Source organism: Lissotriton vulgaris, chromosome 1_1 (genome assembly GCF_964263255.1).
Source record: "Lissotriton vulgaris chromosome 1_1, aLisVul1.2, whole genome shotgun sequence".
NCBI lineage: Eukaryota > Metazoa > Chordata > Amphibia > Caudata > Salamandridae > Lissotriton > Lissotriton vulgaris.
This window is the reverse complement of record NC_141685.1, coordinates 1,351,181,625-1,351,194,260: the sequence shown is the minus strand read 5'-3', so window position 1 is coordinate 1,351,194,260 and position 12,636 is coordinate 1,351,181,625. Positions and strand designations below refer to the sequence as shown.

Here is a 12,636-nt window from a genome sequence, read left to right as displayed (position 1 = left end):
TCTCCTCCCTGGAAACCTCTGTTGGTTGCAGTTCACTAGTTATTACTTTCGCATGGTCATCTCACCAGGATGCATAATCCTTCACACTCCATCCTCACCCGCTGTGCGGAAAACAGTCTAACAGTGGAGTCAAGGACAATGCTCATTGCAAGCAAGAGGAGGAGTCACTCTGTCTTGTGACTCGAAAGACTTTCTTCAAAGAAAAACAACTTGCACACATCTGAGTCCAATACTAGATGGCGGGATTATGCTAAGCATGTGAATCTACAGCACTGCATGCCTCAAACAGATGCTTACTGGGTAAGTAACATTTTCCTTCTGTGGGACTGAGAATTACTGGTAATCATGCATTTTTTTCTACAGCAATGGACGACTTTAGTAGCCAATCCCTGTAAAATCGGGTACAAATGTACTGTATCCTATTGACCGTACAACTCGTAATCAGACCTTACTATAGAATCTAATCGCTCAAATTAATAAAGGCCCTCTCTTCAATTCGGGCAACAACAATAGCTGACCGCTTTTTTATGGTATGTCTCTGCTGATGTCTCTAATCTTCCCATATTATTAAGCCAATGCATGTTATCTGCAAAAGCTTAGGCATTCTCCTGTGTACCTATTATTGTCTTTTTTTTAAAATCTTTTGAGGGTATTTGCCCAGTTCTAGGCAATAAAAGATGTTGGTGCGTTGTTCGTATATCCATAACGATTGTTCTTAATCAACAGTATCTTCTACAGATTCTCATGCAAGGTTCCCTTAATCAATTTCATTTAATTGGTTGAACATTACTACATCATACCCAGATGCTAAATAAACCAAGATGGCACCCCAAATGTGGGAGTTTACATTACTGTGTGATGGGGTTGTGGGGCCTGCGGGAGGAGGGGTTTTTAGGTCTTGCCTGAATAGGAGACCTTTAGCCGTCGTTCATCTCTTTTTCGGAGCACATACTCGTGCTTGTGGCGACATCCACCTTGCTGGAGCGAACAGGAGCGCGCCACAAGCACAAGTATGTGCTTAAAAAAATTAAAGCAGACTGCGCGCACACACACGCCGCACTCCCGGGCTCTCGCTCTCTGTCTCTCTGTCTCTCTCCTCTCGCGTTCTTTCTCTCTGTCTCTTCCGTTCTCTCTTGAATCAGTGTATGAGAATGTGTGCATCTCTTACTGCTTTTTTCGTTAAGTTCCCCCATAGTCTTTGTGCTTGGTGACAGGATCAGGCTTTTATTGAATAAATAGTGTTTGAAGAGCAGAGGAGTTGTTTTTCCGTTTTTTCAACAAACATTATGCATCAAAAAATATGCTTTCAAATGTAGTTAGTTTCCACAACAACAATTTATCAGAGTTCCCACCTTCAAACTACGGGCACTACGCACTTCCTCTTAAAGATGAATGTTTGAAGTTTGGTTTAAAGGGAAGAAGCAGTTTTTTTCCCCAGTTTGAGAAACTTCTTTTTTGAGAAAACATTTTAGGCAAAATATATGCCCGAACGCCCTTTGCCTAACATATAACATCCTTAAAGGAATTCATAAGATGCTTCTGTGAACGTGCATGCTCCGTGTTTTAGTTTCTATGAGTGTTACTGCCTGGTGTTTTTGGAACACTAGTTAGGGATTTGTAATTGTATTCATATATCGCTTACTACCCCTGAGATTCACACCCCTGGAAGAAACATAAGGGTTATAGGAAAATTGAAGACGATTTACAGTTCAAAAACGATAGCCTGTTCCTGGCAGTTTTAGCAGCACTTGCTCTACATTATTGCAGAGGGCCCGTGCAGCCTCTTTGGACCATTCTTAATATTGAAGCCACACGACAAAGCCATGGTGCACCGTTTACAAAACCGCATTCCCTGGCGTTTCCAATAATAAAAAAAAAATTACCTTCTTTGTCATTTTCATTAAGTAGTTTATAGTTCGACGTCCCAGTTGCTGTGTAGTGCATAAATAATGAACCAACTTATTAATGTTTTGTTTTTTAATTTCTAAAGTTTTTATTGAGGAGAAACTAAGCCCTAAAGTTGCAGTGAATACAGCATCCGTCCCTCGTGCTTGCCACCCATTATGCTACAAGCGCTCATGTTTCCACTCTCTTGCTCTACAACCCTTAGGAGGCTTCACCTTTCCTATTAAATGTCTGCATGGGACGACTGAGGCGGTCTCTGACACAACCGAGGACATGTAGCAACTTTAGTAGTTAGCCCTCCTCTAGTGCTGGGGCCCATGAGCTATTTATAGATCTACATAACTAGTTGTTTACGAAAACTAAATCTTATTCCTCTGTCTCCTGCACTGCAAATCGCATGGGGCCGTAAGCTAAGAACAGTTAATTCAACAAAGAGTGTAGGCAAGCCTGCAATTCGCTGGTAGTGGCTATTAAAAGAGACTCACCCAGGATCCACGTAGCAAGGACATCTTGTAAATCTTGTCCGTTTTTGGCTAAACGCAATTCGGATGAAGCGAGATGGCAAGATCTTAAGTTGGCCTTCTCTGCCAAAGACTCAGTAACTTTTTGGCCCATAGTCAAATGGGACAGAGGTGGCTATTCATCTTCTCCTCATAACTTTATTGCTCCTGAAACATGGGTGGATCATTTTGAATTACTATACTCTGGTACAGATGAGTCGGATCCTCTTATTCACTTTTCAATGCGACAGATATTGCATTTAGGCAAGCAGATCTGCTGGCAACTTTAGATGCAGTCCCAAGTAGAAGAGCCCCAGGCCCAGACAGTATCCAGGCAGATCTATTTCTGCAGGACAGGGATAACAGGTCATGATACATTTTAATCCTTGCAAACGCCATAGCTAACGACACCTCCGTACCGGAATCCTGGGGGAGAAGCAGAACTGATTTTCATACATAACAAGCATTGGCATAGCCAATAGGTCTCGCCTTTGGGACCTTATAAGTGTTTAGCCATGCAACTCAACAGTTTATGTTGTGGCACCTAAGGATATTGTGCTGGATAACTAAACACTTATAGGGTCCCAAAGGCGAGACCTATTGGCTATGCCAATGCTTGTTCAGTCTGTCACAAACTCTAAAGTAAAACAAAGTCCGGGCTATTTGGATTGGGCGTACTACCAGTCTCTGGCTGAAAAGCCGTTAAGAGTCAATTAAGGGTCGTGCCTTAGGACCCAATGTAGCTCAAGCGTCTCCTTTACTCTCTCACATTCTCTGCCCTGGGGAGGATGAAAAACCCATAAGGGATTTATTAAAACTTTAGAGCCTCCACAAATGAGCAGGATATGTACTCTCTGTAGTTTGTTGACTTGACGTTCTTTTTTCTGTGTGATGTCAGTTCTTTACCGGATGAAGGGTGCCAATATTGTGTGATGCGCTGTGCCACGTTTTGAGTTGATAGAGAAAACACGTCGGTTTTTTGAGCATTTGAGTTTTGTTTCCAATGGCACTCATATACCAACGATGATTGGTCTATTGAAAAAGGATTGCAAATGCCAGGGAGAACCACTGTTGCAAGTAAGTAGCTTTTTTCTTTGATGGCAACTTGGAATTGCCCCTAGCAGAACTAATGTGTCGCGAATCACACTGGGCTTATGTTTTTAGTTAATAGTTTTGGTGATAATGGTGTTTGCAATGGTATCACCATTGGACCGTTAGCTAAGAGGGAGGAGGTTTACTAGAAATTGCATGCATTGGAGTCTGCTAGGGAAATAATACAAACAGTGTTGTATTCTTACAGGAATATGAGAACCCAATGGATCCGCTATCATTATACTCGCTCAGGAGAACGAACAGCTTTGATTTGTTAGATGGCAGCGGAGATGAAGAAGATATTCCTCCGAAGCCAAAGGATGGTTTAAAGCTTTCACGTAAGTAGTGCAAGCCAAGCATGCATTCATGTAAAAGTTCACTTTTTTAATTTTAGGTTATTAGGTTTTTAGGTTGCAGCCTACCACACAGAGCAGCTATGTGGTATGAGAAAGATATCTCGGGGAGTTTCAGAAAGTTGACCTGGGAATGCATTCTGCCCATTGCTTACCATTGGCTTTGTGGGTTATAACTCCCGTTTTCTGGCTTTCCATTTGCAGGCTTTATTTGCTTTAGGCTATACTGCTCGAGTTCGTACCTCTCCATGGCAAAGCCGCAGGGGCGTAACACAGGCCCCCGCAGCCCCCGCGGTTCGGGGGGGGCCCAACACGCTTCCAGGGGCCCCCTCCGCGGCCGCGCAGCCAGGAACCAGTTAGCACTGTGCTCATCAGTCTGGGATGTGAGTTATGTAGCTAATGTTACACTCGCCGTAGTTCCACCCCACCGCGGCCTCATTATAAATTAAATGGTGCACGGCCGCGTCTGCGCAGTCTTCACCGTTAGGGTGGGGCTGGTCATTCTCCTGCGCATGCCACTTTGCGCAATTATAAGTGCGCGTGAGGCGGCTGAGCGGGACTGTCCGGCCTTAATTTAATTATTGCCAGCCCCAGGCTAAGATTGCCCGATCTTCTGCCGCCCTCTGGAGCCTGCCACTGAAGCTGCATGCTAGGCCTTGCTGACGCCCACCTTCAACCAGGAAGCCTGCGGCCTCCATTGGTCTGATGTTTCCATAGCAGGTAGTTCAAAGCTTTTCTTAAAGTAGGCTTTTCTTCCACTCTGTGATAAACTTTGCACGCTCTTCCTTATTCAGTCTACCTCATTAAACGTTTCATTTCTCCGACATTCCATTTGCTATTCGGTCCTCTTTCCATCATTTTATCTCATAACATGCCCCACACGCCCCGCTGTCGCGTTTCTTCCCCTTTCCTTTATATCTCCCTCTCCCAGGCTTTTCTCCGACTTTTCTGAAACTCCCTCGCTTGACTACTTCCAACTCTCTGCTGCAGTTCTCTCCTGATTCACCCAGTTTTTTAAAATGCCTTTCTGCTTCCCTTCAATATCCGGCCTACTCTCATCCATTCCATGCCCCCTCCTGCATTCCGGACCTTCCGTCCATTCCTTCATCTTTCGCACATTCCCATATAATTTACGCATTTTTCCCTCATCCCTGCGTCCCCAGTCTCTTGTCTTCACCCATCTTTCTTACATTCCTCTCTGCCTCGTGTAGCCCTTTCTTTCTCTCCTAGGCAGCCCCCTTTTCTCTTGCATTTCTGTCTCATGTTTGCCCCAACTACCCCCAGCAAGTGCATTAAATGGGCCGGTACTGTACGTTACGGAGCACCGGCACTTTTTTCTTTTGCGAGGGAGAGTAGTGGCACTTCTCCAGAATGACGTATACTTTTAATTGGAGAGAACCGGCACTTCTTAGAAACAAGCAGGTACTCTAGTTCAGAGTACCTGCACTTCGATTTTTCCATTTCAAGCACTGCCCAGGTCCAGGTGTCAGGACTCACGTGGCTCAGAGCTACACAGCTCTAGTTTGGCTTTAGCATCTCTGTTTGGAAGTTGCTAACGATGCTGCTTTATTCACACCTTTCAATGTTCACAGCCTTAAATGTGATCGGCTTTAGCGCTGGTGGCACCCGGTGAGCCAATCTTTTTTTTTTTTTTTGGTGCCCCCCAATGACCTCCTTCTCCATGGATTCCTCACTCCCACCCCCCAACAGTGCCCCTCATCTCTCCATAGCCCCTCTCCCACATGCATTTTCATTTGTATTAAAGCGCCTTTTGGGGTTGGCTTCAGTAATAAGAAACAAACCCTTTTTAGCAACATTAGGAATAGATAAGGAAAGACGGGGGATAAAAAGAACATATAGCATCCTAACCACTATCGTGCAGTTTACTTCCAGCTCTTTGATGACTGTTCTATATTAGGATTGTAACTCATTTCCCTTTATTTCTCAATAAATCAAACTTAAAAAAAAAAGGATTGTAACTCATGAACGTCTATGACATTAGGTTCTCTGTGACAAATACAGTTAAACCCACCGAGCTATCTACATAAAATGCAGTTATGTGATCTGCTTTGTACTAGTGGCCTAACATTAGCCCGAGAGTGTGGGGGCCCTGAACTCCAGGGACACTGTGCATGTGTGGCAGCCCCAGGCCTGAGAGCTCTTGACTGGTATCAGGGCCAGGGGGCCCCTCGTGTACTTTTGCAGGGGGGCCTCCTCAAGTTTCGTTACGCCACTGCAAAGCCGTGTTTACAGTGTTCTTAAACAAACTAATTTTCTTTAATAAACAGGCATGTATATCTTGTTCTTGTCTCGTCACATGTGCTGGGCATTCAAAAACCGAGGTCGAATGACAAGCTGTGTGTTCGAGGGATCCTGGTGTTTACTTTGCTTTTGTCTGACTTCATACTTTCTCCATGGAGTCTGCTTGTGCCCTTTTTTACATTTTATTTTAGACATCGCTATTGCTAAAGATAACTCATTCTTCAGCTGCACAAAGCATTTGCGGTGCATGATGTTCACTATTGGCATTGTCAGGGTGGGTGGAAGCATGAACGTTTCTGAAATTATGTTTGAAAACTATTACTTGAAAAATACGTGACTGGGGGCGTGGCCAAGATGGCGACGTGAGCGGACGGACGATTTCGGAGCTCACCCCTGCGGCCCTTTCTAGCACCGACCCTCGGGTCGTTTTAGCACCAGTTGTCCCGTATATATGGTAGAGCTTCCCGAGATCCCGGTGGACTGCTTTCCAGACCGGGGTGAGCGGTGATGGTGTGGCCTGGAGCCGACGGCCTGCGGAGGGCCAGAGTGGCGGCCCTGCCTGTGAAGTACGGCACGGGCGCTGAGCCCGGTGGCGGTGTCCTTGAGTCTCGGGGTGATGGCCTGGGCTGCCAGAGAGTTCGCGACGTAAGTGCGGAGTGAACATGACGGTGGTGTGCACACGACGGTGGTCGTCAGTTCTCCCAGAGCGGACGACCGGCGGCCCTCAATGTTAGCGGCCTGTGGTGGAACTGGCGCGGCAGACTGAGCCGCCATCTTCGGAGGATGGTGCCCTCTTGGCTTGGAGGTGGTACCGGAGGGGCGCATCGGAGCCCCCGAGACCAACACCCGACCTTCGGCTGCGTGAGGTGGTCTGTCTGACTTGTCTGCCCCACCTTTGAGCGAGGTGACAGAGGTAGGGGCCTGGACTGCTGGGGAGTGAGCGAGGCGGCGAGGCCGGGTGCCGAGTCGGGCGCGTGTGCCCGCCCGGCCTGCTGCCGCGAGTGCCTGAAGGTTGAAACACCGCTTTTCCCCGCACAGACAGGGGAGAGGCAGCGGCCAGCATTGCGAGGGCAACAAGGACGGCGCATTTTCTGCGTGGCTGTGGGGGCAGCGTGGAGTCACTATCTTGGGTCGCTGGGCGGCCCGATCTGCAGGTCCTGATGGATGAGACTGCGGCAACACTACAGGCCCCCTAGAGAGCTTGAAGAGGCAAGCTGGTTTGGTGGGAGCATTGACGGTGGCCCAGTAAAGCAGCAGGGATGCATCTCAATGACCTTGGGCCACCGTTTCCGAGGCAGTGAGCGAGCGAGAGACCCCCCCCTACCGGGAGGTGTGGAACTGGAGATGGTAGGAGAGGGACTGTACGGCCTATCCTGACCTGCGTTGGCCTGAGCGGGGTGCCTGCTTGGACGTCCCCTATGGACCTCTAGATCTTGGGGACAGCACTGTGCTCTTTTACTGGGGTGAAGTAAGATCGGCCCTCGAGGATAGTTGGATCCCGATACTGCTGGCGCTTCTGGTTCTCTGTGGGTGACCCTCTAGATACAGCGTGTCACAGCTACACAACGGGGGTGCCACCCAGAGGGGGCAGGATGTCTGAGAACTGCTGCACGACGGTGTCGAGATGACTTGCCAAGGGAGGTATATGCTGGCCTTCACCACGCTCTGAGTCGGGACACACATTATTCGGCTTTGGTCGCTGAGGTCGGTCCTATCCACGGGTCGGCGACGGCCAGACGGTCTGGTTTTGACCCTCTGGGGGTCAAGGGGCTTCTTTGGACTTGTTGTGACGGAGTAGAACCAGGGTTCACCTGACCGGAGAGCTGAGGTGGCACAGAGAGTGGGAGATGTCCACCTCCAGAGGCCGTAAGGATAAAACGGTGAAGGACCTATTCGCCAAGGCCCAGGCGAGCCAGCAGTCCGGCACCATGGCCTCTGCCCCGACGCTGGGCCCCCCGGCGCAGGATGCGGGATCCGAACCCATCACTAAAGCCTTTCTTGAGTCGCTGTTCATGTCCTTACGAGAAGATATCCACACTCTCAAGGAAGAGTTCGCAGGGGAAATTAAGGAGGTCCGCAGAGATGTAGACAGAATTGGGGAACGAGTGGCGGAGCTTGAGCACAAGAGTGACGGGAAGGACACGGAAATAGCATTTTTGCAACAAGAACATATCCGGGTCCACGACCATTAGGTGGACCTTCAGACTCATCTCGAGGATTTGGAGAACAATTCCTGATGGCATAATGTCAGGGTTCGGAATGTGCAGCTGACAGAGGAGACGAAAGACCTGTTCCGCTTTACAAGAGAGCTATTTAATCATATTCTGGGTCGACCGTTGGAGTCGGAGCTTCGCCTTGACAGGGCTCACAGGGTGGGGCCGCAGCTGACCCTTCCAGCGCCACCACCAGACATTTTGGTCTGTGTGCAGGACTTTCGCACTAAAGAAGAGATCCTCCAGAAAGCTAGACAGCTGCACCCTTTGTCCTTCTAGGGCCATGCTCCTGTCCTGCTCCAAGACCTGTCGGCTCTTACGTTGCAAAAGCGCAGAACTTTTAAACCGGTCATGACCCACCTACAACAGGGTGGTGTCCCGTATAGCTGAGGTCACCCGTTTCGCCTGGTGTTTAAGCTGGAAAATAAGCTTTATCAACTGCGCTCAGTGTCGGAAGCTTGCCGTCTGATAGGGATTGACCCACCTACTAAGGAGGAAGAGGGGACACAACTAACCGCTAACGAGGATGCTCCTAGGCCCCAATGGCGGCTGCAGCGCAGACGGCGACGTGTAAAGAAACCCCCTGTGGAGGAGATTGTGGAGGGTCGGTGGGCTGCGGTGGAGGCGGTCGCATCGGACAGGAATCCCTCTCCAACTGGCTGATTTTTCTGTTTGTTCAGGGCTGACTGTGTACCTGCGGTGTCTTTCTGGGTCGTAGGCGGGAGGGGGTTAGTTTAGTTCGTTGAATTACCCCTATCTATTTTTTTCCAATTGTCTTGGGATGTTGGACATTGAGACTGTGCTAGTTTTGTTTCTCATTTGGGGGAGTGTTTTTCCTTTCCTTTTTGGGAGAGGTGTGGGGGGGGGGTGTTGGGGTGTTCAAAGTCCACCGGGTGTCTAGGGTTGTGTCAAGGGCCCTAGTATGTGTCCACTGTGGCAGCGAGATGTTCATGGTCCGCTCCATCCCTCCACGGATAGATCTCTTTCGCTTTTCTTGTTCTTGACCGACTGAATGTCGGCTACAGAGCTTAAAGTCCTTACATTGATTGTGAGGGGGTTAAACAATCCAGTCAAGCGCAAGGCGGTCCTCTCACTCCTAGAGCAATCCGGAGCAGATATCTGCCTTCTACAGGAGGCGCACTTGTTACAGCGGGACTGTCATCGTCTCCGGTCCCGGAGATTCCCAACACAGTTCTTTTCCTCTAATGCTACGAAGACTGCGGGGGTTGCAATCTTAGTGGCCCAGAGCTTCAAGGGTAGGGTGCTGCACAAAGGGGTGGAGATTAAGGGACGGCTGCTGACTTACAGGTTTTCCTTGGGTGCCTTGACGTTCACGGTTGGGTCCATCTACGCTCCCAATGAGGGCCAGGAGAAATGCTTTCACTTCGCCATTGCTGAAGCCTCCAACACTGTTGACCATCATGTCTTACTGGGGGGAGATCTTAACTTAGTTTTTGATAATACACTGGATACGTCGTGTCTCCGCACCTCCCAATCAGGTACTCTCACTGCTGAGGGGTTGGCCCGCCTGGGTGAGTTGGGCTAAGTGGACCTGTGGCGTTGTTTTCATTCTCACAGCCGGGAGCACTCCTACTACTCTAATGCACACAAAACATACGCCCATTTAGATTATCTTTTAGCCTCGGTCTCCGTGCGGGCGCTAGCGACCACGGTACAAATTGGGACTGCAACACTATCGGACACGCCCGGTGACAATTACTCCTGCTCTTCCCCCTGCTGCGCGAGCGACGTGTTGCTGGCACCTCCTGGACACGCTGCTGCAGCGCAAGGATGTGGTGGTGCGAATCCAACGAGTTATTGCTGATTACCTTCTGCATAATAGCAATGCGGATACTGCGCTTGCGACACAGTGGGCAGCACTGAAAGCCGTGGTTAGGGCTGAGTTAATAGCGGTCTCGGTGGCTGATAACGTTGAGCGCGCCCGCAAGTGGGAGGACCTAACTCAGCAGACTCGGGAGTTGGAGAAAATACATCATGTCACGGGGCCCCCCCCCCCGAGTGTGGAGGCAGCTTAAGGCAGTGCGACAACAGCTCGCTGCTTTAGATCAGGACCGGGCAGAATTCGCAGCACTAAGATTGAAACACGCATGCTACAAGGGGGACTGATGCGGGTGGCTTCATGCTCACAAGCTACGTGAGGTTCGACAACGCCAGAATGTACAAGAGATTCTCCAGCCTAATGGCAGGCGGGTGATGGACGATATATTGCTTGTGCCTTTAGCGAATTCTATGCCGATCTATACGCTGGGACCACCTCATGGGCCACAGTAGAAGAGGCTTTTTTAGATTCCGTTTCACTTCCAGCTCTCACGAGGGACCTGGCAGATCTTAGACCGCGATATTCGACTGGAGGAGGTCATTGCTGCCATCTCCCGCTTGAAGTTGGCAATGACGCCGTGGCCGGATGGCTTCCCTGCACGAGCTTTTATAAGATGTGTTGTGCACAGGTGGCCCCCCTTCTCGCGAAACGTTTAAACTCCTTTTTGGAACCTGGGATGATCACGATTGATCTCTTGTAGGCTACTATTGCGGTCATCCCAAAGCCTGGGAAAGATTGCTCACAATGCGGGGCGTACCGCCCGATTTCCCTCCTGAATGTCGATCTGAAACTGTATACGGGAATTTTAACTGCCCGTTTTGCACCTTACATGGGCGACTTAATCGACCCGGATCAGGCGGGCTTCATCCCAGAGCGTCAAACTTCGGACAATATCAAGAGGGCTCTGCATCTGGTGGAAAAGGCTACGCGTACTCGGCGGGAATTCATGATGCTCACCATTGACACAGAGAAGGCGTTTGATCGAGTCCATTGGCCCTACTTGGAAAGAGTCCTGGCAAAGGCAGGGTTGGGGAAAAAAGTTCTGTACTTATGTTTTGAATTGCTATAAATTCCCTACTGCAGCGGTTCGGGTTAATGGGTGCACTTCCCCTCGGTTTGCTATCAAACGGGGCACGCCGCAGGGGTGTCCGCTGTCGCCTCTTCTTTTCGCCATTTACATGGAGCCATTGGTGCAGAGGCTGAGATTCAACCAGAGGGTGTGGGGAATTAATTACGGAGGCTATATCCATACCATTAGCCTCTATGCGGACAACTTCCTGCTTACGTTATCCCAGCTACGAGAGTCACTACCTGCATGTCTCGAAGATCTGCACTCTTTTACCCAGGCGGCCGGCTTTGAGGTGAATACGAGCAAGTCCATGGCACTCGACGTCCCTGGAGAAATCGACTAGAGAGTTTTTGCAGGGCGTGTTTCCCTTCCAATGAGCCACAGATGCGATTCCCTATCTCGGGATTCAGCTGGACCCCTTGCTCCCGGCCACGGTCAGCATCAATTACACCTTGCTTCGGCAGAAAATCAGACGAGATTTGGGACGGTGGAAGCATTATCCTTTGTCTTGGTTGGGTAAAGTGGCGGCGGTCAAGATGACGATTCTGCCCCAGATCCTCTATCTGTTTCGCACTATCCCGCTGCACCCACCAGTCGCCTGGATTAAGCAGACACAGTCAGAACTGACTCAGTTTATCTGGAATGGCAGAAAACCGCGCCTGAAGCTGCGGTTGGCTACCCTTCCCACTGAGTCTGGAGGACTGGGCTTCCCAGACCTGTTGCTCTACTTTCAGGCGGTGCAGTTGCGCCTTCTTGTGAAGTTTTTCAGATGGGAGTCTAGCAAACACTGGCTTTTCCAAGACCAGACAGTGGCAGGGTGCCCATTACAGGAAATTCCCTTCCTTCGTAGGCAGCATAGGCCCCCCAACTTGTACTCCTCATATATCACCAGGGTTCCCATGGAGGTTTGGGATCAAATGAATATCAAGCATGAGCTTACTACCTTCCCGTACCCACTCACCCCTTTAATGGATAACCCGGATTTTACACCAGGCTTGGATTTGGTGGCCTTTGCGAGGTGGAGACCGGCTGGGTGTAGGTACCTTTTCCACTTGTACAACACAGGCGGTATTGTCTTTTCCCCTTTTTCGTCAAGAGTACGGGTTGCCGGAGACGGAGAGACTCCGCTACTTCCAAGCGCGGCACTGGGCACTTAGCGAACCGGTATACTCTATGGCGGATAGGCGGCTCTTACCGTATGAATACTGGTTAATCACACGCAAATCCGACAGAAAACTCATTTCAGATTTGTATAAGATGCTGCAGGCTAAATATACTCATACCTATAGCTCGGGGAAGGCGCGCTGGGAAAGGGAATTGGGGAGGATGTTCAGCCATAAGGAGAGGGAGGGCATTTTTTATAGAGCCAGACACTCTGCTTATCACATGGGCCTTACAGACA

The 12,636-nt window shown here is 49.5% G+C and overlaps 1 protein-coding gene across 1 annotated transcript in view; it reads left to right on the top strand.

Moving 5' to 3' along the window:
• ARHGAP9 (Rho GTPase activating protein 9) overlaps nucleotides 1-12,636 on the top strand; it is a 580,228-nt gene that overhangs the window by 293,576 nt on the left and 274,016 nt on the right. Inside the window, exon 11 of the mRNA XM_086966621.1 lies at nucleotides 3,706-3,835. Coding sequence (XP_086822747.1) covers nucleotides 3,706-3,835 — 130 coding nt within the window. The remainder of the gene's footprint in view (nucleotides 1-3,705; nucleotides 3,836-12,636) is intronic.